This window comes from Sapajus apella, unplaced genomic scaffold, assembly GCF_009761245.1.
Source record: "Sapajus apella isolate SASKATOON/1434 unplaced genomic scaffold, GSC_monkey_1.0 scaffold21, whole genome shotgun sequence".
Taxonomy (NCBI): domain Eukaryota; kingdom Metazoa; phylum Chordata; class Mammalia; order Primates; family Cebidae; genus Sapajus; species Sapajus apella.
The window spans coordinates 24,487,678-24,514,542 of NW_022436961.1; the positions used below are offsets into that span (position 1 = coordinate 24,487,678).

At 47.4% G+C, this 26,865-nt stretch overlaps 2 protein-coding genes across 5 annotated transcripts in view; one reads left to right on the top strand and one right to left on the bottom strand.

Moving 5' to 3' along the window:
• Positions 1–1,913: 1,913 nt before the first annotated feature.
• Positions 1,914–7,050, bottom strand: DOK2 (docking protein 2). 3 transcript variants are annotated; one of them, XR_004272008.1, is made up of 6 exons: positions 6,736–7,050; positions 5,412–5,693; positions 5,096–5,183; positions 3,869–4,053; positions 2,196–2,975; positions 1,914–2,106 (listed from the first exon to the last, which is right to left on the bottom strand). XR_004272008.1 is itself a non-coding variant. In XM_032288400.1 (5 exons), the coding sequence occupies exons 1-5, from the start codon at positions 6,796–6,798 to the stop codon at positions 2,358–2,360; spliced, it is 1,236 nt and encodes a 411-aa protein (XP_032144291.1). In that variant the 5' UTR covers positions 6,799–7,050; the 3' UTR covers positions 1,915–2,357. The 3 variants fall into 3 exon arrangements, 2 of the variants coding, with proteins under 2 accessions (XP_032144291.1, XP_032144292.1); XM_032288400.1 differs by having other exon boundaries at positions 1,915–2,975; XM_032288401.1 differs by lacking the exon at positions 5,096–5,183 and having other exon boundaries at positions 1,915–2,975; positions 6,736–6,952.
• A 6,995-nt stretch (positions 7,051–14,045) lies between these two features.
• XPO7 (exportin 7) overlaps positions 14,046–26,865 on the top strand; it is an 88,291-nt gene continuing 75,471 nt past the window's right edge. For both annotated transcript variants that reach the window (XM_032288403.1, XM_032288406.1), the window contains exon 1: positions 14,046–14,166. In XM_032288403.1, the coding sequence (XP_032144294.1) occupies positions 14,149–14,166 (18 nt within the window). In that variant the 5' untranslated portion in view covers positions 14,046–14,148. The remainder of the gene's footprint in view (positions 14,167–26,865) is intronic.

Here is a 26,865-nt window from a genome sequence, read left to right on the forward strand (position 1 = left end):
TCCCAGCTACTCTGGAGGCTGAGGTGAGAGAATCACTTGGACCCAGGAGGCAGAGATGGCAGTGAGTCAAGATCACACCACTGCACTCCAGCCTGGGCGACAGTAAGATTCTGTCTCAAGAGAAAAAAAAAAAAAAACGAAAAACAAACCCAAGTCTCTCTGGAAACCCTCTTTCTCTGTGGTCCACATTGAGTGTGACTCCAAGATCCGCAGGGGCTAGCTCTACACCATCTTTTGAATCCAGTCCTTTCTGAATTCTCCCTTCCTTCTTTTTTTTGAGCCAGGGTCTTGCTCTGTTGCCAAGGCTAAATGATTCTCCAGCCTCAGTCTCCCAAGTAGCTGAGACTACAAGTGTGCACCAGCACACCTGGCTAAATTTGTTTGTTTTTATAGAGACAGGGTCTCACTGTTGCCCAGGCTGGTCTCAAATTCCTGGGCTCAAGTGATCTTCCCACTTTGGCCTCCCAAGTTGCTGGGATCACAGGTGTGAACCACCATGCCCAGATGAATTTCCCCTTTTCATTTTAGTCCCAACCTACCCCTTCCTACCCCGAGTCCATCCTCCACAGGGCTATCGGGTTATTGCCCTAAAGCTTCGCTTTTATGGGACTCACTGTTCAAAAGCCTTGAGTCGTTCTACCTTTCCCTCTAATTAGGTACCAATTCCCCCTTAAGACAGTCAGAACCTGCCTTCCCAACTAGATTGTGTCACCTTCCCCGCGCTCTGGGCGTAGAACTCCGTCCTGACCGCGACACATGCATAGGTCCCCGTGGTTTCACCCACACTCCCATCCCTATCCAAGATGCTCCTTCACACCCCCGAAGCTCCATGGAACTCCTTCCCATCCGTAAACGCCTACCTGAAATGGTATCTTTGATATGAAGCCTTTCTTGTGCTCCCAGCAGACAGTTATCTCTCCGGCACTCACGGCCCTGTCTGGCCCCTTGTGGCACTCACACCCACTGTGAGACAGACACCTGCACCACATCTCATCTCGTCCGGTTCTGAGCTGTGTGCCTCTCGCAAGCCAGGCAGTCTACAGCCTCCCACAATCAGTGCCCCTGCTTTCGGCAGACTACGCTGACAGCAGAAATCCATGGACACACCCTGCCAGGAAAGCAGGTTTGATCAGAGGACCAAGCACAAGGACACAGGACGACCTGCAGGGAAGTAGGTGCGTGGGGGCCTGGGAGCCCAGGGCCAATGGGAATCACAGAGCTGGAAGGCTGTTCCATGCCCACATGGTGTAACCCGCTCATTTTTTAAAGAGGTACTCAAATCTCAGGGAAGGGAAAGAGCCTAGGGCCACAGAACAGGTGACTCCCACTCCTGGTGTGTAAGAGGCTCCATCAATCCAATGCTTTCCTTCCTTGCAGTTCAGCTTTCCCTTGCTCCCCAGTGTTTCCCCCACCATTTCTCTGATGTTGACCTTATCCCAGCAAAGGGGAGACAAGCTTGAACACTGTTCTCAGGGTGCCCTGACTTCTTTTTTTTTTTTTTGAGATGGAGCCTCACACTGTCGCCCAGGTTGGAGTGTGATGGCGCAGTCTCGGCTCACTGTAACCTCCGCCTCGAAGGTTCAAGAGATTCTCCTGCCTCAGCCTCCTAAGTAGCTAGGATTACAGGCACCTGCCACCATGCCTGGCTAATTTTTTAGAGATGAGGTTTCACTATGTTGGCCAGGCTGGTCTTGAATGCGTGACCTTGTGATCCACCCAACTCAGCCTCCCAAAGTGCTGGAATTATGGGCGTGAGCCACCGCACATGGCCTGGGTACCCTGACTCCAATGGGCCTCTGTGAGATTACTGGAGCCCAGCCTAGGCCCCGAGGGCACCTTGCAGCTGGGAGAGGATGTGATCAAGGGTGGTCAGTTGGAGTCTTCACCCCCACAGCATTCATGCCACACAAAAAATGTTTCCAAAGTGCTTTAATGTCACTGAGAAATCTGAAAGCTGAGGAAGCTGCCGCCACCCACCTGGGTGCCTGGGCCCGGGCTGTCCCTGAAGTGGCCATCAGCAGTCAGAAGGCCTGCACAGCCAAGCAGCCCACGCAATTGCTGACATCGTTTTGTCCTCTGCCCTAAATGCCCCAGGTTCCCCCTCAGCTGGGGAAAGAAAGAGGAGGAAGTGGAAAAAGAGTGGGAGGAGGGTGGGTCCTCCAGGGCACCCTTCCTACTTTGGGATGGTGACTCACCCAACAACCCTGGGAGAGGCAGTGTTTCAGCCCCAAGGAAGGCAGGCCAGGCCTCGGGCTCCAGAGGGACAGAGGAGGGTCTTCTGATGCTGTGGCCATGAGAAGTCACCAGCAGAAGCCAGGGATGGGGGATGGCGGGCCATCCCTCTGCTGCCTCTGTCACTATGGGCCTTTCTTAAGTACGACATTGTCATACTCAGTTCCTGGCTGCCAGCCAGAGGCAGAGAGATCCTGCCCGGCTGGGTGGACATGCTGGAGGACACTGGGGTCCCTGTCAGCTGTTGCCTGTTTCCTCCAGGCCTCGCCCTGGGGCACCTGCGGGCTGTCATACAGGGACAGGGCAGCCACTCCCTCAGGCTCATCATATATGTGGTCAGGTCGAGGGGGTGGGGGCTCCTCAATGCTGTCGTACAGAGGGTCAGCCAAGAGCTGAGGAGGGACTGCCAAAATGCCCCTGAAGTTCTTTCCCAAGGAACGGGCCACTGCATCGAAGGGCACGGCATACTCCCCCTCTGGGCCCTGAGGCCGTGGAGCAGGCACCAGTGTGGTGGATGAAGGCAGCGGCAGTGAGTCATGGGGCCGGGAGTAGGGGCTCTCAGGCCGGGATAGCGAGGCGGGGATTGTGGCTGGCTGGGGTTGGGGTGTAGCAGGGGTGGCATTCTTCTGGGCAGAGATGGCCTCTTCCAGGGCCAAGAAGATCTCATTGCCTTGCAGGGTTTCAAACTCAAAGTTGCCCTCTCCGGAGGTGCAGCGCCGGCCTGCCTCGAAGGAAAAGGTTACCTAGGCCAGGGAGAAAGCAGGTTATTGACCAGCCACAGGGCAGGGATGCTTCTTTCTTTCTTTCTTTCTTTTTTTTTTTTTTTGAGATGGAGGGTCATTCTGTCACCAGGCTGAAGTACAGTGGTGTGATCTCAGCTCACTGCAACCTCTACCTCCCGGGTTCAAGCGATTCTCCTGCCTCAGCTTCCCAAGTAGCTGAGACTACAGGCATGCACCACCACACCCGGCTAATTTTTGTATTTTTAGTAGAAACAGGGTTTCAGCATGTTGGTCAGATTGGTCTCGATCTCTTGACCTCATGGTCTGCCTGCCTCGGCCTCCCAAAGTGCTGGGATTACAGGCTCAGCCCCCGCGCCGGGCCCAGCGATGCCTTCTTAAACCCTATCTATCTCTAACCCAAGCCCTGGGACCTCCAGCTTCCCTTCACCGGAACTGTTGGCGCCTCCTCTGCAAGCCCTCTGTGCTTTTCCCTACGAGCAGAGACTTGACTCTCTCCTCTCCCGTCTCTAGGCCCTTCCTGCTCACTGCCCCCTATTTAAGGATGGAGCCAGGCACTAGTTCAGCCGCCGTTCACCCCTCCACGGTCTCTCCACCTCTTCTCATTCTCCTTCCTACTCCTTCCTTCCCCTCCACTTCCGCCATCTTGTCACTCTCCTCTTCTTTGCTTCACTCCATCTCCCTCTCCTGATCTCTCCCATCCCTTGATGCTTCTCTTCTCTTCCACTGGCCTTTATTCTCTGCTTTTGCTTCCTCCCACACCTCCTCCCCACCATCCTCTCTGCCTCTGATGGCTTCCTCGGCCTCGTCTGGCCTCCTCTGCCTCTCCCTGATCACCCACTTTGTTCGTAGCTTATCCTTTCTCCCAACCCAGCCCGATGCAGCTTCCCACTCACTTTGTCCCGCCCAAAGCGCCGCAGAAACCTGTAGGGCCAGTCGTACAGCTGGGTCCCTGGTTCAGGCCCACCCCACAGCTCCAGGGCACTCTCCCCCATCCGGAGGGTATAGGACCCCCGCAGGTGGCACCTCTCACTGGCTTCTGTAGATCTCATGGTCACAGCAAATTCCTTGCGGTGGCCAACTGGGGAGAAAGAGAGAGAAGGCGAAGGCAGTTAATGGGAAAGAGCTGGCCTGCCTCACCACTGCCCAGTTCTAAATGAGTGTGCCAGAAGTTTTCTAGAAAGAATATTATCCACATACTCATGACCCCCTGTATGGGTCTTGGAGGCTGAGCTAGTCTGTGCCAGGTCATACTCCCCAAAAGGCCAGGTACCTCCACCCTCTACCCTAGTAGGCCTCATGCCCCTACCCACATCCACCCCAACCTCGTGCCCACATCCTTCCTGCCCGTTGCCAGAGCCACAGTCTTGTCTTCCCCACCCCTTTGCTCACCCCAAACCAGGCACCTCCCCAATCCCTACGGTCATAGCTGCAGGTGAAGCCTGGTCCTGTCCTCCCACTGCCAGGGCCCTGGGGGGGTGGAGCTTAGATGGAAGGCAGATGAAAGCTTCTTCTCCCTCCACCAGCTCCTCAAAAGCAGCACCTGGGCTGGGTGCAGTGGCTCACGCCTGTAATCCCAGCACTTTGGGAGGCCGAGGTGGGTGGATCACCTGAGGTCAAGAGTTCGAGACCAACCTGACCAACATGGTGAAACCCCTGTTTCTACTAAAAATACAAAAAAATTAGCTGGGCATGGTGGTGGGCACCTGTAATCCCAGCTAGTCAGGAGGCTGAGGCAGGAGAATCGCTTGAACCTGGGAGGCAGAGGTTGCAGTGAACTGAGATTAGGCCATTGCACTCCAGCCTGCTGGGGGACAAGAGCAAAACTCCACCTCAAAAATAAAACGGCAACACCTGGGCCCCTAGCCTTCCCCTCTCCCACCAGCAGGCCCTAGGTAAGATGAGGTGAACCAAGGAAGAGACGCAAGGCAGGCCAGGCTCCCCTCCCCTATGCTGGGCTGTACCCGGAAGTGAAAAAGAGAGGCTGATAAGGTGGCTGGCCCCAGCTGGGGGTAACCACAAGGCAGGAAGACTCTGGGCCAGCAGCTAGCTGGCCGACACCTCCTCTTCACCTCACCCTAGGGAGAGCCCCCAGGGACAGCAGGGCAGCCCCCGCCCCTCACCTGTGGCCGCACAGCTGTACAATTCATTTTCCTCCATGCAGGGCCGGCTCTGCTTTCCCTCTGGACCCGAGAGCTCCTTCCTCTGCCCCTGGGAAGGAGGCCCCAGGTCTCACCACCTTCCCCATACCCAGGCCCCCCTCTGACCCAGGCCTCTTTGCAGGGCACCCAGCCTGCTGGCTCTGTTTGCACGCTGGGTTCGAGTCCCCCTCTCAAGGAAGCACCCTGACCTTGACTCCTCTAACACCTGCCCACAGGAAGCATCTAACACCCTGGCCTGCACGCCCCCTTGCCCTTTCTGCACCCCAGGGTGACTCACGGGGAAGGCCAGGAGGCAGATGGCCTGCACCCAGTCGCTGCGCTCCGCAGTGGGGGCCGCCAGCAGGTACAGGCGCTCCTTGGTCTCCAGGAAGAAGGCACTGGTGTCCCGGGGGCTGCTGGCCTCTCCGCCGGCCTCGGCCACCCGCAGGCAGTCACTGAGGCGGATGACCTTCCGGGCAGCCTCACCCCGACGCGGTTTCTCCGGGCTCTCCTGCAGCTCCAGCCGGGCCAAGGCGCAGTCCGACTCTCCATACAGCGCGGCCCCGAAGCGGCGCCATTTCTGAGCCAGAGGCGTGGGAGGCGGGGGCCCAGAGGGGCCACCCAGACACGGGGAGATCGTGACTCAAGGGGAGAAGAGGAACCGTGGGAGGGGGACCGGGGCAGCCACGGGAGATGGGGAGGGAGAGGTGAAGATCACAGGAGACCCAGGGAGGCAGAGAAGAGGACAGGGATTGCAGGAATCAAAAAATCGGAGATCAGCCGCCAGCCCCGAGAAGGAGGCCCACGAGCAGGAGCACAGACTGCCCAGGCAGAAAGCAACACCGGGATGAGCCCAAAGCAGGCTGCAAGAAGCCCAGCGGGCCTGCCCCAGCGGACTCCAGTCCCAGGAAGGAAAGCCGGGCAGTGGCCAAAGCCCAGAGGAGGGAGTGAGGAGGGCAGCCTGTGGCCCAGCCTAGAGACCTCATTCTCCTTCTGTGCTAATTCCTGAAGAAGGCCCCACACTCCAGGAACGTCTCTCCACCCTCCTGAACCTTGCTGCCTCACTGCTTGATAGTTTGGGCCATGAGAAAGAGACAGGTGTGCCCCCAATGTTGGTCAGCTGGGGGATGAGGACTTCCTGGTTCAAGGAGGCCAGGGAAGGAGAGAGAGGATGGACAGCTGGCTGGGTCCCGGCCCCCAGAGGCCCCAGGCATGAACACCAGCCACATGCACCCCACTAGGGTGGGGAAGGAACTGCTCCCGTCATCCTAAACTGTCCCTCCAGCTGCCCTTCCCATTCCTTTCCAAGATGTCCTGTGAAAAGAAGCCAACACAGAGTAAAAGAGCAAAAGAGGCAAGAGATGAAGACAGCACATCCCGCTACCCCCCGACCCAGGGCAAACAGCCCTCAGCAAAGAGCACCGTTTGGGACCTGGTTGGGGCCTGGTTCAGGAGACAGCGTCTGCTAGGGAAAGAGCCCTCCCAAGGTTGAGCTTTGAGTCTGACTTGGTGGGTGTACAGTCAGACCTATAAGGGTTTTCAATATGAAACTCTGCACCCCAGGAATTTCTAGCAGCCCTCCAGGCCCACCCCCTCCCCAGCCCCAGCCCAGCCTCTCCTACCTTTCCAAATGTCTGCTGCTGCTGAAGATACAGGAAGCCCTGCTTCACTGCCCCGTCTCCCATCCTCCGACCATCTCGGAGCCCCTGGCTTCAGCTCTCTCCTTCACTCCTGCCCTCTCCTCTGTCCTCTCAGCTGTGTGTTCCCCTTCTCTGAAGTTCATTTCCTCTCTGCCTAGAGTTTTCTACACTATTCTAGTCTGCTCGATGACGACAGGCTGATAGGCCCTGTGGTTTCTTCTGAGTGTCTGTGTGTGTGTGTGTGTGTTTTTTTTTTTCTGAGTGAGTTTTATACACAAGCTTCCTGCATTTTCAGTGAGTTACAGACAATTTCCAAAAAGGCAAGTGCCATCTCTTCAGTGAGCAACAATTCAGGTACAGAAGTTGGCACAGGGAGGCACCAGCAAAGAGGGGCTGGCCTGCTGGAACAGAGACCCAGAAACCAAATTAGATGGCAAAACCAATAGCAGAAGGGCCCCACCTCAAGCTGTATGCAGGTTGGAAGGGACAAACCACTAAGTTACATATAAGAAAATCGAGGCTGGGAAAGCCTGAGGAACTTATCTGAGGCCACCAAACCAGGCTTCTCAACTCTAACAGGTAAACCACACATACGACATGGCACAGAGAGACACATAAGACAGCTCATGTGGGCATAACCAGACACCACTTTGCCATACACCGACACACACAGAGAGAGAGAGAGAGAGAGAGAGAGAGAGAGAGAGAGAGAGAGGTGCCACCATTTAACTACATGGGAGCACTCCCTGCCTGCCAAGAACACACACTTACACCAACCCTGTAAAGATTCTAGAAACATGATCATCTCCTCTGGAGATGGAACTGACTCCCCAAGTACACCTCAACTGCTGGACTTTTGCCTTCTTTCCGGCATTCTTGAGCATTAGAAAGATGCTTAGGTTTCATCTGCAAATTATCTTACGTTTCAATAGCAATCACTTTCATATATATTTTGAAAATGCCTCATAGTTGCCAAAAATGCTTCATAGCTCCCAAAGTTTCCAGGCCCACACTTTCATCGGCCACTCTATCCCTTGACAAAGGCAGGGCAGGTGTGAACACACTTATTTGCATCTTGCCTGAGGTCACAGAGCTAGTTCCTTGGCAGAGGAAGTAGAGACCAGGGCTCCTGATTCAGCAATTTACAGGCCCCTAAATGGAAGCCAGATCCATGCAAGAAGACCCATTGCTTTAGGGAAATCCAAGCTGCTCAGAGAAGTTTAGCTTAAAACCAGATGGTTTAGAGAAGCAATCTGCATAGAGGCACGGTTCCGAAATGTTGGAAAAAACTGAGGCTCAGACCAGCAGTTCATTTTCTTGGGGTTCATTCCATAACAGGTGTTTATATACACAGGCCCATTTCCTCTCCCACAGGGGTTCAGTTACCCTGGCAAGGAGCGAGAGCACCATGTACAGCTCAGGCCTGTTGTACATGCCGTGGACCAAATCAGCTTGAAAAGATGAATGTCACGAGCTCTGTGAGGACAGGGCTGAGTCACTTCAAGCTCACCGCCCCCTACTCTGATGCCTGGGTTGGAAGAGGTTGATCCAAACCTCACGGGAAAACCAAGGATGCTGTTTTGGGAAAAGCACACCTTGGAAAGTGGGTAGTTGTATGGAAATGGGACGTGGCCTAATCTTCCCTCTTTAGACCATAAGGAGAGTCAACTCTGCCTGGGAGCTGCATGGTCTCTGGCTCAGTGAGAAGAGGAGGACTTTAGGGCCACCCTGGGGGCTGCCAGAGCAGTGCCTTCCAAACTGTAACATGTAGATCTTGTTAAAAGTCCAGATTCTGGCCTGGGAGTGGTGACTCACACCTGTAATCCCAGCACTTTGGGAGACCGAGGCGGGCAGATCATGAGGTCGAGATTGAGACCATCCTGGTTAACATGGTGAAACCTCATATCTACTAAAAATACAAAAATTAGCTGGGTGTGGTGGTGCATGCCAGTTGTCCCAGCTACTCAGGAGGCTGAGGCAGAAGACTGCTTGAACCCAGGAGGCGGAGGTTGCAGTGAGCTGGGATGGTGCTACTCCAGCCTGGCGACAGTAAAACTCCGTCTGAAAAAAAAAAAAAAAAAAAGTACAGATTCCAATAAAGTAGGTCTGGAATGAGCCCTGAGATTCTACTAGTGGTGAGTGGGCCAAACCACACTGAATAGCAGAGAATGTTCCCTGCTACCCTGATCGCCTTCCCTGAAGGTAAAACGAACACATTCCACTTGGGACCACAGGGGGGCACCCCAGCTTACCAGATTACTTGAAAGCTATTTAAACCCAGAGGCCGGAACCCCAGGCAATCCAGACACCCCATGTCATCCCATGCCTATGGAAGTTGGAAAAGTTCTCCGGTTGCCGTTGTCTGCAGAAGATAGGGCAGCAGAGCATATACCAAGAGTAACACCCTTGCAGTCCTTCTGGGCCCCTTCAACTGTCCCTAGCAGGATTTGTGGGGGCCCTGAAGTAGAAGCAATAACCCCAGTACCTTCTGCCTAGCCACAGGGAAACCCTTTGAGCAGGAGCCCAGAGACATTGCTCCAAGACACAGCAGAAATGCAGAGAATTACGCAGGTACCAATGATGTGTAGAAAAAGCATTGTATGCCGGGCGCAGCGGCTCACGCCTGTAATCCCAGCACTTTGGGAGGCTGAGGCGGGCAGATCACCTAAGGTCAGGAGTTCAAGACCAGCCTGACCAACATGGTGAAACCCTGTCTCTACTAAAAATACAAAAATTAGCCAGGTGTGGCAGGCGCCTGTAATCCCAGCTACTCAGGAGGCTGAGGCAGAAGAATCCCTTGAACCCAGGAGGCAGAGGTCGAATTGAGCCAAGATGGGGCCACTGCATTCCAGCCTGGGGGGACAAGAGCGAGACTTTGCCTCAAAAGAAAAAGCATTCTAAAGGAGTTTAGGGTGCCTCTTGGCTTCTCTTTAAGGAAAGGAAGAGGCACTCCAAACCCCACCTGTGGCTCATTCTAAACCACTGGGACCCTGTCCTTTTCAATGGTTTCTCTCAGCAGGAGTCAGGAACCACAGCTCCAAGAACTTTGCAACTTTTTGTTACTATTATGCTGCAGTGATTAGCAACCCAATCCTAACAGCAGAGGGCTTGGGACCTTGTCTTTGGGGCAACAAAAGAAGAGGAGGCTGTGTCTGACTCCTTGCGCAGGCTTGGCGATTAGGTAACCCTCAAATGATGTGCAGGTAGGGAAGCTAGCTAAGGGGTAGCTCTGGGCACAAGCAGGAAAGTAGGTACAGGATGGGCAGAGAACTGATGTGGCCCTGAGAAGGGTAAAGGACAGAGCGAAGAAATCAGTGAGCACGTATTCTGAAGGATCCCCTTCCTGCCCCTTCGACCCTCAATGGTCCCTGACTGTGGGTGGAGGAGGACAATGCCAGTCTCTTTGAGTTTCATTTGTAACCCCTACCCTTTCTCCACTAAGTCTATCAATTTTCCACTAGGTGTGGTGGCTCACACCTGTAATCACAGCACTTTGGGAAGCCAAGGTGGGTGGATGATGAGGTCAGGAGTTCGAGACCAGCCTGACCAACACAGTGAAACCCGTCTCTACTAAAAAAATACAAAAATTAGCTGGGTGTGGTGGCACATGCCTGTAAACCCAGCTACTCAGGAGGCTGAGGCAGGAGAACTGCCTGAACCAGGGAGGCGGAGGTTTGAGCAGAGATCATGCCACTGCACTCTAGTCTGGGCGACAGAGTGAGACTCCTTCTCAAAAAAAAAAAAAAAAAAAAAAAAGTCTACCACTTTTCTCAGTACTAAGGAAAGGGAGAAACTAGTTCTAGAAACCCTCTGAGAGGAAGGTCCTGTAACATTATAACATAATGTAACATAAGCATAATAATTATGTTACCTAAAAGTAACATAATATTTAGAACACTTTATGTTTTCATATGAAACCCACATGCACCCTGGAATGAGACATAAAGAAGCTAATACATTCCACGATTTTTAAAATTTATTTTGTTTTGAGATGGAGTGTCACTCTGTCGTCCAGGCTGGATGCAGTGGCACGATCTTGGCTCACTGCAACCCCCATCTCCTGGGTTCCAACCATTCTTCTGCCTCAGCCTCCCGAGTAGCTGGGATTACAGGTGCGCAGCACCATACCCGGCTAATTTTTTCTTTTTTTTTTCGAGATGGAGTTTCACTCTTGTTGCCCAGGCTGGAGTACAATGGCATGATCTCGGCTCACCACAACCTCCACCTCCCAGGTTCAAGCAATTCTCCTGCCTCAGCCTCCCGAGTAGCTGGGATTACAGGTATGCACCACTATGCCTGGCTAATATTGTGTTTTTAGTAGGGACAGGGTTTCTCCATGTTGGTCAGGTTGGTCTTGAACTCCCACCCTCAGGTGATCTGCCCGCCTCAGCTTCCCAAAGTGCTGGGATTACAGATGTGAGCCACCTCGCCCAGCTAATTTTTTTAATTTTTAGTAGAGATGTGGTTTTACCATGTTGGCCAGGCTGGTCTTGAACTCCTGACCTCAAGTGATCCACCCACCTCAGCCTCCCAAAGTGCTGGGATTACAGGCATGAGCCACCATGCCTGGCCTCAGTGATTATTTATTGAACATCTACTCTGTGCAGAGATACTAGGGATGCAACATAAACAGAATCCTTGTTTACACTATATCTGCTTCTAGTTGAAGAGACTGACAAAGAGGAAATATGTAATTTTGGACAGTGATCAATGCTGTGATAGTGATAGGCACAGGGGACAACTTTCAAGAGGGTGGTGAGAAAAGCCTCTCTGAGGAGGTGACAAGTGAGCTGAAAAGTCCTTGAGGAGAGTGAACCAGCCATTGCAAGATCTGAAGGAAAACCAAACCACGCAGAAGGTACTGCAAGTGCAAAGCCCCTGAGGCAGGAAGACCCTGGGTTTGCAGAACTGCAAGGCCGGAATGACCACAGAGCATTTTGCCAGAGGGGGCTTGGTACAGATGAGGTCGGCTCATATGTACCTCTCGGGCCACAGCAAAGATTCAGATTGTAAATGCAACGTGCGGCCACTTAAGGATTTTAAGTAGGAGTGTAAATTATCTGAATTATGATTTTAAAGCTACTGGCTAGGCCCAGTGGCTCACGCCTGTAATCTCAGCACTTAGGGAGGCTGAGGCAAGCGGATAACCTGAGGTCAGGAGTTCCAGACAAGCCTGGCCAACAAGGTTAAACCCCGTCTCTACTAAAAATACAAAAATTAGCCATGTGGTGCTGGGCGCACGTAATCTCAGCTACTGGGGAAGCTGAGACAGGATAATTGCTTTCATTGGGGAAGCAGAGCTTGCAGTGAGCTGAGATTGCACCACGCACTCCAGCCTGGGCGACAGAGTGAGACTCCGTCTCAAAATAAATAAATAATAAATAAATAAATAAATGTTCTGCAGCCACCTATGTGGAAAATGGATTATCAAGAGACAAGACAGGAATCAGGGAAACTAATTAGGAATCTGTTACCAGAGCACAGGAAAAATGTAATGGTGGATTGGATCAAGGTGTTAACAGCGAAGATGGATGGAGAAGTGGTCATACTTGGGTATACATTAGATACAGATTCAACAGGACTTGCCGGAGACTTGCACGTTGGGGACTGATAAGACCTGAAGAATCAACTCTTGAGTGTGTATTTGGAGCAACTGGATGAATGGTGGTATCATTTATCGAGAAAGGGAACACACAGGGAGAAACACGGGGAGGTTGGGATCCAGGGGTGAGGGGAAGTGGGGGTGGACAGAAATTTGGGCCTGGCCCACCATGAAACTGTTACCTCTACCCAGTCCAGTAGGGAATCCAAAGAATTTCCATTGCAATTGTGACTCCGAGAATATACCATTTCCCGATGCCAGGTTCAGAAAGCCACTGACCCCACCACCCTGCCTCTTTATACTCTCGGAGCTAATGATTGGACACTAAAAGGTTTTTGGGAAAAACAAAAACCCAATATCTCAAAAGGTCTATCCTTGATAGAAGCAACAGTCAAAAGCTCTGCCACTTAAATCTCTGCCTCTTAAATCTTCTCTGAGTCAGCCTAATTGGAAGAGCTTAACTTGCATACAGAACCCTAACTGCAGGGAAGTCTGGGCAATGTAGTTTCCAGGTGCCCTACCTCTGGAAACCAGGAAGACCTAGCAGGAGGACGGAAGTTGAAATGAATGCTGGGCACCGGTCCACTACTTCCACAAAGGGTGTGTAATTCACTACCACCATCATTTGCATACAATGGTAGCCCCCGGTAAATACAAACTTCAAACAATCAATGCTCTCTGAATCCAGTTATGATCTAATCTGGGGGTCTTTAATGGAAGCCACAGTGGAGTCCAAAGGAAAACGGGAACCGGCATTATCTAACAGATAATTCCTAGTGAGGAAGACTGGAATTGGCTTCGGCATACAGGGCTGACCTCATCTGACCCAGAGAGATGGCTTCCCCACTCACACCTCCACATGGCCGAGCCTAGGGGTCCTACCACTAGCCCCGCCGCCTCTCCCAGCATCTGACTCCTCTCGGGAGACAGCCTAGAGTATTGGTGACGATAACAATGTCTTTGGGAGATAGGACTGGGTCTTCGTATGTTTTGATCATCACCACTATTCGGTGGTTATTTCCATGAATGTTTATCAAGGACGAAAGGACAGAAACGAAAAACACGAGATCAACCACTGGGGTTGCTGGTGAAATCCAGACGAGAGAGCAATGGCTCTGGTCCAGAAAGCGAGACAGACAGAAGCACAGATTTGGCCTCCGTTGAGAAGAGGGTACTGGAAAGGAAGGAATCCCGCAGACAGCCTAGGTGGGGTATGGGCGCGGACGCCCCGGAAGACCCCTCCTGGGTGTGGGGTCACCGTGGCCGCACGGTGGGGTGGGGGTGGGAGGCGTCCAGGAACGAGTCAACCGGGAAGACGGTTGGGAAGAGATGAAGCCACTGGGTGCAGGGGTCCCGGGGCCGGGACAGAACCCGGCCCCCATCCAGGAGCCCTCATCACGCACACGAGCAGAAGGCAGCGCCAACTCCCACTCCAGCGGCCGCCCGCCGGAGCGAGCGCGGCCCCTTTAAAAACCATGTAAACAAAGCTTTGTTCCCCCAACCACCCCTCCTTCGCGCTTCTCCGTCCCGCTCCTTCCTCCCACCCGGCGTCTCCGGGCCGCTGACGTTGCCCGCGCCTTTACGCCGTCCCAGCGGTGCTGCGCATTCTCCAACCACGGCCCGGGCCGCCTGGGCCTGCGCAACCGAGGGGCGCTACGCCACGAGCGTAGCGCGACGAGCCCCCAGCGCGCAGGCGCAGCGGCGACGGCGTCGGCGGCGGCGGCGGCAGCGGCCCCGGCCGAGGTGCGCGCTGGGGGGGAGGGGGGGCCAGAGAGGAGCATGAATGGAGCAAAATGGCGGATCATGTGCAGGTGAGAGGAGCCGCGGGGGGGGGAGGGGGCAGCCACGGAGAGCGGGGAGTGGAGTGGGGGGCTCACGCGGCCCACAGGGCGCCAACCGGCTCGGGGATCGCCAGGCCCGCGCCGCCGCCACTCGGGGCTCTGGAGCCGCCGCCCGTCCCGGAGCCACGGGGCCTTTCCCGCCTCCCGGGCCGGGGGCCTCTTCCGTCCGCTCCCACCCGGTCCCACGCCTAGCGCCCGGGGCTGCAGGGGCAGGAACTGGCATCCCGGCGCGCGCAGCCCTTAACGCTCGTCAGTCACTGTCTTCGCGCCCGGGGGAGGCCTCCGTCAAGTCCTCGGGACCCCTGCGCTTCACGGTGAAGCGAAGGGGACCCCCTTGCTGACTCTGTCCTGTGGGGGACGCCCCCATGACGCCCGCCATCCCTCAACAGATAACAAAAAGGAAACCTAGCTCTGATAAACCTCGCTCTCCGGAGTCTTTCCCGCCGCCTTCCTCTCACGCCCCCGAATACGAGAGACGCCCCCCCCCCCCCCCCGCGCAACCCCGGTCTCCTTCTCCCTCCCACGGATGCACCTCCGCTCCGACACTCCAAGTCGCACAGCCCGGAGGGCCGAGCTCCCCGGTCCTTCAAAATGGGTGCTGAGGCCTCGGCCCGCCTCCCCTCGCGTCCCCCTAGCCACAGTGAAGGAGTTGAGCGCCCACACCTCCTATGAAACATGGATTGGAGGGGGGTGTGTCTGAAATGAGAGATCCAAGGTTGGGTGCAGACGCTGCTCGGGAGGGTCTTGATGTAGGCTCTAGAGCTGCCCGGAGCGTGCTCTGGGGCCAGGCCACTTGCCTCAAAGACAGGCACAGGCCCTAGAAAGGGGCAGCCCATACCGAACCCAGTAGCAGCTGGAGGACTGCAGGGTTAATTTCTTGCAAACTAGGTAAAGTTTTTCCTGTCTGTGCCGGAGATCTTATATTTTTATGACAGTTATTGATGCACATCCATTATGGGGAACCTTCCAGTTTTCTAGGTAGCCAGCTGCACAGGTTTTGTGTTGTTAAGTAAAAATTACAGGGCAAGAAGTGCCGCCTTTATACTCTGTGGCATCATTCCTCATGTAAAAAGAATGATCTCATTCCTAATATGTCTACAAGAATCTGGAGTGGTGTGACTTCTGTCCCTTTCTTTGATTGGAGAGAAGGGACTAAATAAAAGACTTAATTTTCTGGCGAGAGATCAGTAGAGTAGATCTTCTTAGTGTGCGGGACAAGTTGTCAGCAAGAAACATAACCACAGATGGAAAAACCACGGGATTTGTGTTTTAGAGCCAGCATCCTGGCTTAATTCAGAAGTGGCAATAAAAGTTGATACAAGGTGACAATAATAATAATAGTGTAACACCTTTAGTTTTATAGCAGCCATTTCTAAGGTGAGAAATTTTATGTGATTTTTTAAATGTCTTGCATCTTAAAAGAATCAGTAGGCAGGAGTTACTTCTGTCATTTAAAGGAACAAAAACCAAAGCACAAGAATGATAATGAGATTTGCTTAAGGTAAGGCTAAGTGGCCCAAAGTCTTTGGAGTTTGAGTCCAGTGCCCTTCCTTGCTGGGGGTGGGAGGATGTCTATGAGCATTCTGGAACAAGCTTTGAATAGATAGCCTTTCCAAACAATGGTCTGGAATGCAGAGGGAGTCTGTACTTTTATGAATATACATCGTGCTATTTGCTATTTCCTGTAAAGAAATATCTCTTAATGTGATCTCTCCCACATTTTTGAAGCAAAAAGGTTGTTATTCCTGTTAAAGTCAAGATGCATTAAAGCAATCTTCACAGCATTTGTTGCTCCAAGGAAGGTCTGTCTTATTTTTAGTAAGATGTTCTCCCACTCACCCGAAAATCTATGAAAGTAAGAATTTATTAGCTTTTCAAAACAAAGGGGAGCACGTTGATCAGTGTTTTATTTATACTCTTTATTTACTTTTAAGAGCTGTAATCTGTTGGTCTAAATTAGTGCTTGGTGGTCTTCATATCAACAGGGTTAGTTTGTGAGTGAATTTTCTTCTCTTTAGGGAGAATGGGACATACTCCTTTTCTTTGTTAGACCACTAAATGTTAACAATATGGAGCACTCACAGACTTTAAGGTGGTACTTTACTGTGGCAGAAAACCTTCCTATGAAAAAGATACAGCCTTCCCTAGGTAGAATGAGTAAATAAGGATTCATTAAAGACCAGTCTGCAATGCACTGGGAGAAGAGTTGGGGGGGTGAGGGGATGTTTTTCTCATAACACTGATCAAACGTGAAGTTTATAAAGGTGTCTTACAGATTCATGACAGTGATTATTTGAGAGTTGCATATGTAGAACTAAATAGTTGAGTCATTATGTATCTAGTGCTTTTCTGAACCACCAGGGTGAGCAGTTTTTTCATAATTGAGACTGAGTGTCATATGATTCTCAGGCTGTCTCCGGCTGATGTCTTGGGTATCTCTCTTCTAAGGATATGTGTTTTATGAAGATTTCAGTGCTATAAAACTTTAGTAATGGGAAAATTACAATATTTGGTTTCCATTTTAGCTCTGTTGATGTCATAGGCAAGTCTGTAGAAGAGTGGCCTTGAGCAGCTCCTCGCTGTGAGGAGTTTCTTATTCTTGGTCTTAGATGATCTTATCTAACTTTCACCCTGAAGACAAGGTGGTTACAAAGCTTTGCCTAGGAGAAAAAAATCAAACTTATTTGTGTTTAATTATCTTCAGTGCCCTTCCTTCCATGTTTTTTTTTAACATATCTAAATTAAATGAAGAGAAGGAGAATTCAGTATCTGAATAGGCAAGTTACTGCAAAGAGATGAAGACAAGGCTCAGTGAACAGAGGTGATGCAAAAGATTAAGAAGTATCAGATGTTAACTTTAATAGTGCTAGCTGGTGTGCAGGAGCTCGAGGGGAAAAGGAAAGAATATCATTTATACATTGAATATCCTATTTAATATGAATTATATTAACTATACTGTAAATAATGGAAATGAAGACTTGATTCCAGGGTTTTGTTGGAATTGCTGTCTTCTTGTGCTGGGTCTTATCCCAGATCCTAAAGTGTTATTCACTGGGCTCTGCATTATGACTATACTAGCAGAATATACTACTTACAAAGTAGTCATAGTTTGTTTAAAATTCCAGGCACAGTAATTAAATATTGACTGCCAATGTAGTAAGTCTGGGGAGTTGTAAGAATCATTACAGCTGTCAGGTTAAATTTTAGCAGGGTGCAAAAATTCGGCCTGATTATAGCAAAAGTGATAGTAGGTTTTTCAGCTTTTAAAAATATGCAAGGAAATAAGTGCTATGGGTAGTCCATTTTGAGAAGGGAGTTCCATAGAAGTTTTGAAAATTTTAAATGATAAAAACATAACTTTCCTCACTTTTTTCTAGTTCAACTAATACCAGAATGCTTAGTGTGTGCAAGGCCCTTGCTGTGCTGGGCACTGCAGAGGATTCAGAATGAGAAAGACACTGGAGCCAGACTGCTGAAATGTCAAAATCTAATGCTCTCTTTTGGCAGGCTTCAGGAGCACACACATAGATACAAGAAAGAATGCACTGATTTCAAAACATGCTACATCTGTATTGGGTGATAAGAAGTAACTATATCCCCTCACCCACTCCCACCCTGATATACCTCTTTTTGTGGGTTTATGTAAATCATAAGTATGTATTTTATTTTTTTTTACTCCTATTCAACACAACACTGAAAATGTCTATATTTAAAACATATATATATATTTACTTGATTACTCTGACTTCAGTATATTTCCTCTGAGAAACCTTGAGAAAACTTAAGGGATGTATATGTACATGTGGGATCATTCAGACACTTAACACAATAATACAAAATACAGTACAGTGTTGGAAGAATCTCTGATTTAGAGAGAGGTATAGAAAGAAATATCAGGAACATCTCTGTTCCATATGTTAACGGAGAAATTAGCTTCCATTTGACTCAGAAATTGATGTTCATAACCATCAGCTGTATTTTCTTTTTTCTTGCTTGGGTTTTGAAAGCAATATTGTACTACAGCGTTTCAAGGTGGGAAAGTTGCCAATTTAAACGAATAAGCTAAATGTCTCTCTGTAGGTACAACTACTGAGGCTACTTTGCCCACTTCAGTATGTGCAAGGAAGATAGTATTTTGAAACTGCATCTTTTTTTTAAACACCTAACATTTATTATCTCACAGATTTTTCTCAGGGTTAGGAATCTGGGTGTGGCTTAACTAGATGGCTCTGGTTCAGAGTCTGTAATTTGCAGTCAAACTCAGCTGGGGCGGCGGGCTGCAGTCAATCTCAGGGCTTGACTTGAGGATAAAGAATCTTCTTTCAGGTTTACCCATGTGGGCCTTGTCAGGCCTCATTTCCTCACTGGCTTCGGTTCTTTACCACATGGGCCTCTCCTAGTGCATCATTTTTAAGGACTTCATTAAATTCTTTAATGATATATGCTTGTATAAGTGACCTATCTTTGGTTTATTTTTCCAAAAACTTTTTATTGAAATATGTGCCTGCAGACAGGTACAGAAATCATTGAGTATTCACCTTGCTGAATTTTCACAAAGTGAATAGTCCTTCATAAGCACCACCCAAATCAAGCCAATATTATCAGTGTCCCAGAAGTCCCCTGATATGTTCTCAACAGCAACCGGTAGCCCACCACCCTACCCCACTAACCACTATCCTGTCATTTGATTTTTAAATCTGCTTTCAGAACTCAAGCTGAGTAACGTGAGCGTTTTAGCTTCAAAGCCAGGGGGAGAAGCAGTACAGAGCAGTGATTATACAGCTTTGGGGGGATTTATTTCAGAATGTGGTGGAAGCTGTGTTGCTGCTCTCTCTAGTAGGGGTGGGGAGAATGTGTCTACAGAAAATCGTACCTAGAATTTTAGGCGATTCATATACCTTGTAACTAGAGTTTAAAGATAGTCTCTTTTTAGATGAAATGCTTACAGCATTTTATTGAGAAACTGATTTACAAGTATTTCTTTTTTGACTTATTTGAAAGGCTAGTTCAGATGATAACTGAACACATGATAGGTGTTCCTGGAGAGTTACATGCAGACTAAATTTTTAAATAATTAAATTCTTGAGGATGATTAACAGTGAACACTTAAGCATCTGCTAATATCCAATTTTTGTTACTGTGCAGACACATAGAAAGAAATACAAGATATATTTATACAAGGACCTTACATTGAATTGAGCATCATAACAAGCCTGGTCATTGAGTTGTGAATTTGTAATGAGACTGGTTTTGTCAACATGTCCCTGAATGAGGGGGCGGTCACTACCCCATTATCTTTTCCCCCCATTCCAATACATCTGAAGAATACATTCATTCCTCACATTTATAGTGACTCATTAACAGGAAATGCTCAATGGAATGGGATTGGTACCCAGGAGACATATCAAAATATTGGGGAGGGAGGAGAATTGTAAAAAACAAACCTAGAGCCGGGCGCGGTGGCTCAAGCCTGTAATCCCAGCACTTTGGGAGGCCGAGGCGGGTGGATCACGAGGTCAAGAGATCGAGACCATCCTGGTCAACATGGTGAAACCCCGTCTCTACTAAAAATACAAAAATTCAGCTGGGCATGGTGGCGTGTGCCTGTAATCCCAGCTACTCAGGAGGCTGAGGCAGGAGAATTGCCTGAACCCAGGAGGCGGAGGTTGCGGTGAGCCGAGATTGCGCCATTGCACTCCAGCCTGGGTAACAAGAGCGAAACTCCGTCTCAAAAAAAAAAAAAAACAAAAAAAAAAACCTAGATCCTAATATTTCTGGTGTTTGCTTCAATGGCTGTTCACCCCTTCAGACGTGTGCGTATGCACACAGGGACACACACACTCCTTCCATAAAATGAGAAGGATTTGTTTAAGAGAAGGCAGAATTGGAAAGTTAATCCTGGCATTAATTGATCTCCTTTAATGCTCCGAAGCGATTAACATAGGTATAGAGATAATAGTAATGGAATTTTCCTTGAAATAAGCTGAAAGACCTGGCATCCCTGGAAGACTAGAGAACTTGCTGTTGGAATATTTAGATGATATTCATGGTGGTGGTGATTATTCTAAGACTTACCGGAGTGTGACTTGGTTGGGCATAAAGAAAGGGGGATGCCAGTATTAACTGAGTGTCTGTTATATGCCAGGCACCATGCTAAGCTTTTTATAGTATTATGCCATTTAATTGGGAAACTCTTCTGGTCTGTGAGCCTGGATTAAATGATCTATGAAGTTCCTTGTACTTCAAGCATTCTGGATGGGATTTCCAGTTATTAGATTCTCTCCCCAGTATGCCACCATGTTCTCAATTCATATGTACATGTTTGTAAAGTTTCTTAAATTATTTATGCTCAAACTACTATTTCCATTTTACCTATCTTAAATATATCTTCCTCTCCTTTACCCCCAGTTTCTTAAACTCCCAGAGTTTTTTTCTGTGAGATCTAGTCATCTGTAGCACTTCTTGCAAATTGAGCTCTTTTAATGACCCAAATGGTAACGAAAGAGGTCTCTTAGTTGGACAATAAGCAGTGAAAGACATTTCTTATGGGACAAGAAATTAACATTATTAGTCAAATGTTGATGCCGGTAGGCGGAGAAATGATTCTCACTTAAAAGCCCCTGGGTTTTAAACCTCTCTTAGAAAAACATTTGTTAGATGAAAAAAAATCGAAATATTTTACCCTGGAAGACAAGATTCCTCTGAAAACCAGCAAATTATTAAAATATCCCTTATACTACTTCAGGAAATTGTAATGGCTGTGGTGGCCTTTTAGCTTTTAAGTATATGAACTTGTGTTGGACGCATGCTGATCTCATTGGTACTTTGCATAAGAAATTGTGGTATTTAAAGTGTACGGTCTCAGAAAGAATTGAGAGTTCTGCTAGACATTTGCCCTAAAGTTTGAGTCAATTTATAGTTTAAAGGGGTGTATTTAAGGCAAGAAAAGGGAAATGAAGAGTTTTCTTATGATTTTTTCCAATTCTATTTAGAATTGTTTGCAAAATTTTGAAAGTATGTGTCATGAGTTTGGCAAAAATTATTTCAAAGCTTGTTTTTTTTTTTGACCTCATTCACCTCCACTAACTCCTGAACTTGGTGCTTTATTTCTCTCTTCCAAAAAGACATTGCCTAAAATCAGTCATGAAATTTAACTTAACTCTAAGAACCTGTAACATAGTTTGCTCTGAAAAAGATCTGGGAAACCTGATGTATATTTCACATATCTATACATGTACACTCAGTTGAAAAAAACATTGTCTAAATTTTGTCCAGTATATAGCCACAAATTATTTAGGATATAATGCTTTGTGTTAGTAGTTGATATTTTTATCTTCAGCTTGTCATTGACCCATCTGAGGATCCCTGTGAGGTCTCGTCAAAAACTAGTCTGGAGCATTCCCAAGACTTTTAAGGATTAAATAAAACTTACTGGAAAATGTGACCTTGTTTTCCTTAGTCTTAGTATTTTGAACTGATAATGTTCCAGAACTGAGCAACTTTCTTTAAGCCTTCATAAAACCAATATTAAATTGTTTTTAGGCCAATTGAACCTGAGCGATAGGGAGTATTTAAGGAAAAGCAAGGCATGGGCACACATGCTTGTAGTCCCAACTACTGGGGAAGCTGAGCTGGGAGGATCACTTGGGTCCTGCAGTTCAAGTCCAGCCTGGGTAACATAGCAAGACCCCAATTCAAATAAAATAAGGTGTTACAAATGAAAATTTGTTGTAATGTAAAGGATTATTTACTAATTCTTGGAATTATGCAGTTAGCCACACTCCAAAATGGGAGAGCAGAATGTTGTGAGCAGGAAGTTTTAATTTCACAGAATTCCTAAAACCTGTCCATTCAGAGCAGTTTGGTTTAGGTTACTATTAATGTACCCAGCACGTTGCCAGAGGCACATTTCACGTCAACATTGATAGCATTTATCGGGTGAGACTTAAAAACTTTTTTTTTTTTTTTTTTGGAGACAAAGTTTTGCTCTTGTTGCCGAGGCTGGAGTGCAATGGTGTGATTTCGGCTCTCCATGACCTCCACCTCCCAGGTTCAGGCAAGTCTCCTGCCTCAGCCTCCTGAGTAGCTGGGATTACAAGCATGTGCTACCACGCCCTGCTAATTTTTAGTAGAGATGGGGTTTCTCCATGTTGGTCAGGCTGGTCTCAAACTCCTGACCTCACGTGATCCGCCTGCCTCAGCCTCCCAAAGTGCTGGGATTACAGGCATGAATCACCACGCCCAGCCAGCCCAACTTATCTATTCCCCGCATACCCATCACCTCAAATGTAAACAGCACTCACGAAAGTGGATGTTTAGTTCATAAAGATTGTTATTGGGTAAATCTGATGCCAGTGGAATCAGATCTTTTCTTTTTACTCAAATTTTATATCTACAGTAAACTGCATCCATTTTAAGTATGCAAATTGACAGATACATACACATGTGACTCCTTCACCGGGATCAAAATATGGAACATTTCCTTCTCTTTGCAGTCTGTCCCTCCTCAGTTCTCAGCCCCACACAACCCTGTTTTGCTTCCTGTTGCTATAAATTAGTTTGTGTTTTCTGGAATTTTATAGAATGGACTTACTTCTTGTTTTGTGACTTCCTTCACTCAGCACAGTGATTCTGAGATTCATTCTCGTTGCATAATAGCAGTGCTAGGTTACTTTTCATTGTTGACAAGTATTCCATTGTATGAATATATTACATTGGATGTATCCATTCACTCTTTTGGAGACATTCAGGTTGTTCCCAGTTTTTAGTCCTTATGAATAAAGGCACTGTGAATATTTATATATCAGTCTTTGGATGTGTGGTTTTTGTTTGTTTGTTTTGAGACAGTCTTGTTCTGCATCCTAGGCTGGAGTGCAGTGGCACCACCTCGGCTCATTGCAACCTCTGCCTCATGGGTTTAAGTGGTTCTCCTGCCTCAGCCTCCCGAGTACCTGGGACTATACTTGTATGCTACCACACCTGGCTAATTTTTTGTATTTTTAGTAGAGATGGGGTTTCACTGTGTTAGCCAGGCTGGTCTCAATCTCCTGACATCCTGATCTGCCCACCACAGCCTCCCAAAGTGCTGGGATTACAGGCATGAACCGTCTCTTCTGGCTGTATATTTTTATTTCTCTTGAGTACCTGGGAGCAGAATGGCTGAGCCCTATTGTGTATATTTACGTTTTTAAAGAAACTGGCAGTTTTCTAAAATGACTGCCTCGAGTTATTTCATAACTTCACCAACATTTAGTATTGTCATTCTTTTGCCGTTCTAGTAGGATCTTGTGTTTTCAATTTGCACTTCTTTGATGATTAACATGTTGAGCATCTCTTTACGTGCTTAATAGCATTTGTATATCTCAGGCTTGCAAACCAGGCTGGTGTTTTTGGTCTGACAGCTTATTTTTGTATGGCTTGCACTCTGAGAATAGCTTTTACATTTTAAATCGTTGAAAATATCTAAAATAATACTCCATGTTGCATGGTAATTATATGAAATTCTGATTTCACTGTTCATAAATAAATTTTAATGAAACATGGATTCATCTATGTATCCTCTGTGGCTATTTTTGTACCACAGCGGCAGAGTTGAATAGCTTTGTCAGATATGTTGGCCTAAAATACTTTCTGGCCCTTTACAGAAAACATTTGCAGACTCCTGATAGATCATCTTTGGTGATGTGTCCCTTCAAATCTGTTGCCTGACTTTGGGATAGGTTTCTAACCCAAGCCCAGTTACAGGAACCGCATCAGACTCTGAAATTACTTGATACATTTTGTTGGCTGTGGCATTCTGGGATCTCTACTCCATTGTCCAAATTGGTAACCACTAGCTACATGTCACTCTTTAATTTAATTTAAAATTAAGTTCTTCTGCCATACTAACCACATTTCAAGTGCTCAGTAGCCACATGAGGTTGCTACCATGTTGCATAGTGCCAATATAAAATATTTCCATTATCATGGAAATTCCTATTGGACAATGCTACTCTAGAATAAACTTGATGCTGAACCGAAGGGATTAGAAGCAAAGTGGAGCATAGGTTATAGAATTGCTTTCCTGGATGTCAGTAAAAATAAGCTAGATTCTCTTCCTCTCAGATGTGTGTGAAGGATAACAGACTATATCCGTTTGCAATGTATGTTCTTTCTGTTCTCTTGGCCAAGTGATGAGAGGAAGCATTTAACTCATAAATTCAGAATTTTACTGATAGGAAATAAGTGTTTTAAGGGGAAAAAACAAGTGTTAATGTATTATCTCCCAAAGCCTTTTTCAAAGAACAACTCCTTCTAAAATTCACACATATTTGTAACGATTTTACAGATGAGATGGAGAATATAGAGGGAGATACTAAACCATGAAATCACTTTTTCCTGGTGCTAAGTCCTGATACACTAGCAATCCTGGTCTCTTCGTCTTCTGATTTTAAAATATTATTTACCATAAAGTTTTTAATAATAGTATGAGCTTTGAAAATAATTCAGAAGTATTCTAAGTTGAAATAGCTAAGATAGCCTATTTGGAGATTGAATTTAAAGGGTATTTTTCACTGAAAACCGTTTTGTGTGACTGCGCTGAGGGGCAGGCAAACTGATTCTAAAGAGTGAAGTAGAAGTCAGTAAATCTATGATTCCATAGTCATTCTCTTTGGCAAAAAATATTATATAATTATGAATTATTTTGTTCTTAACATAGAGATGTTTGTAAGTTTTTGGTGATTCATCACTTATGTCAATATCTTCCTAATCCATCCTAGAAATAAGTGTTTTGCTGAAGTAGGAATCTAAATATTTGCACCAGCTAACACTGAGAAAGTGGAGGAAATGTGTAATGAGTGGATGTTTTAGAGGCATCCAGAAAGATATGTTTTAAAACAACTTCTGCCATTTCTGGTTTTAAACATTGTTTTTGTTAGATTCTCTAATTGACCACATGTATTTTATATGCACCCTAAATGTTCACCTAGTGTATTGTTTAGAATAGTATCATCCTCCTGGTTATTTGGTGAGATCCACACATCAGTAAACATTCCCTCATTTGGCTGGCATTGTTTGGTCATGTACTATGTGCCAGATTGTTAGGCAATGGGAATATAAATGAATAAAATACAGTGTCCATTTTCAAGGACCTGTATAGCTAGAAATGTATGCCAATAAGGGTTGTAGAGTGAGATCAGTGATAGGACACGTCTCTGCATAGACTATAAGACACAAATGTCAGTCCTCCCTTGGAGATCCAGGAAAGCCTTCTTAACAGTGGTGAATGATTAAGACAGATCTGAAAAGGCCTGGTGTTCCCCAGGTTGATAAGAGCACATCAAGCAGAGTACCATAGATAAAGCTATATATATGTTCACATAACATTCCAGAAAAGCAAATATGTCTTCTGTATAGGAAATCAATGTAATAGTAGGAAGAGACCAGAACATGAAGTGCTTCTTGTATCAAAATAAGGAATTTGTACTGTGGGTGTGTAGTTGAAGGTTTTTAAGTAGAGTGACAGAATAATTACTGCAACAGGGATATAGGAAATCGATTGTTTGTTATCAAGTTGAATTAGAACCCACATTTTTTTCATAGTGAAATTCCATTTCAGTAGCCTTTAGATGTTGTAAATATGTCAAATGTTAGCGGCTGTGTTGCCCAGGCTGGAATGCAGTGGTGCGAGCTCCACTCACTGCAATCTCTGCCTCCTGGATCCAAACAGCTCTTCTACCTCAGCCTTCCAAGTAGCTGGGACTACAGGCATGCACCACCACGCCCAGCTCATTTTTGTGTTTTTTGGTAGAGACAGGGTTTCACCATGTTGGCCAGGTTGATCTCGAACGCCTGACCTCAGGTTCTCCTCACTTCAGCCTCCCAAAGTGCTGAGATTACAGGTATGAGCCACTATGCCCACTCCATGCCTACCTTATTTCTTATTAACTTATAGCAACTGCAAGACTTGAGTGAAACACTGATATGTTAGTCTATTTTGTTTGCTGGAACAGCCTCAGATTCTGTTACCACTGACGAGAGTAAAATGTTTTTTGCAACCAGCAATGAAGTAGGCGTGCATTTAATTTATTGGCATGCGTTTAATGCAAAAAAGGAGGTCGTAGTCTCAGGAGTTTGAATAAATCATGAAATATTGACTACTCTGGCCACCGATACCCCTTAAAGGTTTCTACCAATTCTACTTTATCTACCTTTAGTCTGTTTTGTCTCTCCATCCCATGTTTTAACTGTTGGAAAACCAGATTAGTTTTCCTTATCATCTGTCAACTGTTGTTTCAAGGGTATCCAAAAAAGACGTCTTTTTTTTGGGGGGGGGATGGGGGAGACAGTCTCGCTCTGTCACCCAGGCTGGAGTACATTGGCACAATCTCGGCCCACTGCAACCTCTGCCTCCTGGGTTCAAGCGATTCTCCTGCCTCAGCCTCCTGAGTAGCTGGGATTGCAGGCACACGCCACCACGCCCGGCTAATTTCTGTATTTTTAGTAGAGACAGGGTTTTACCATGTTGGCCAGGCTGGTCTCAAACAGTTGACTTCGTAATCTACCCGCCTTGGCCTCCCAAAGTGCTGGGATTACAGGCGTGAGCCACCATGTCCGACCCAAGACTTCTTTTTTAAAATCTTCTATTCTGTTAGAAGATTCTTTTATTTATTTATTTATTTTGAGACC

Bases quoted from the DNA above. Each gene is read 5' to 3' on its own strand.
- DOK2 (XM_032288400.1), bottom strand. From the start codon at position 6,798: ATGGGAGACGGGGCAGTGAAGCAGGGCTTCCTGTATCTTCAGCAGCAG. The intron at 5,694-6,735 runs GTAGGAGAGGCT...CCTCTGGCTCAG, and splicing joins AGCAGCAGACATTTGGAAAG to AAATGGCGCCGCTTCGGGGC. The intron at 4,054-5,095 runs GTGAGGGGCGGG...CTTTCTCCCCAG, and splicing joins GTACAGCTGTGCGGCCACAG to TTGGCCACCGCAAGGAATTT.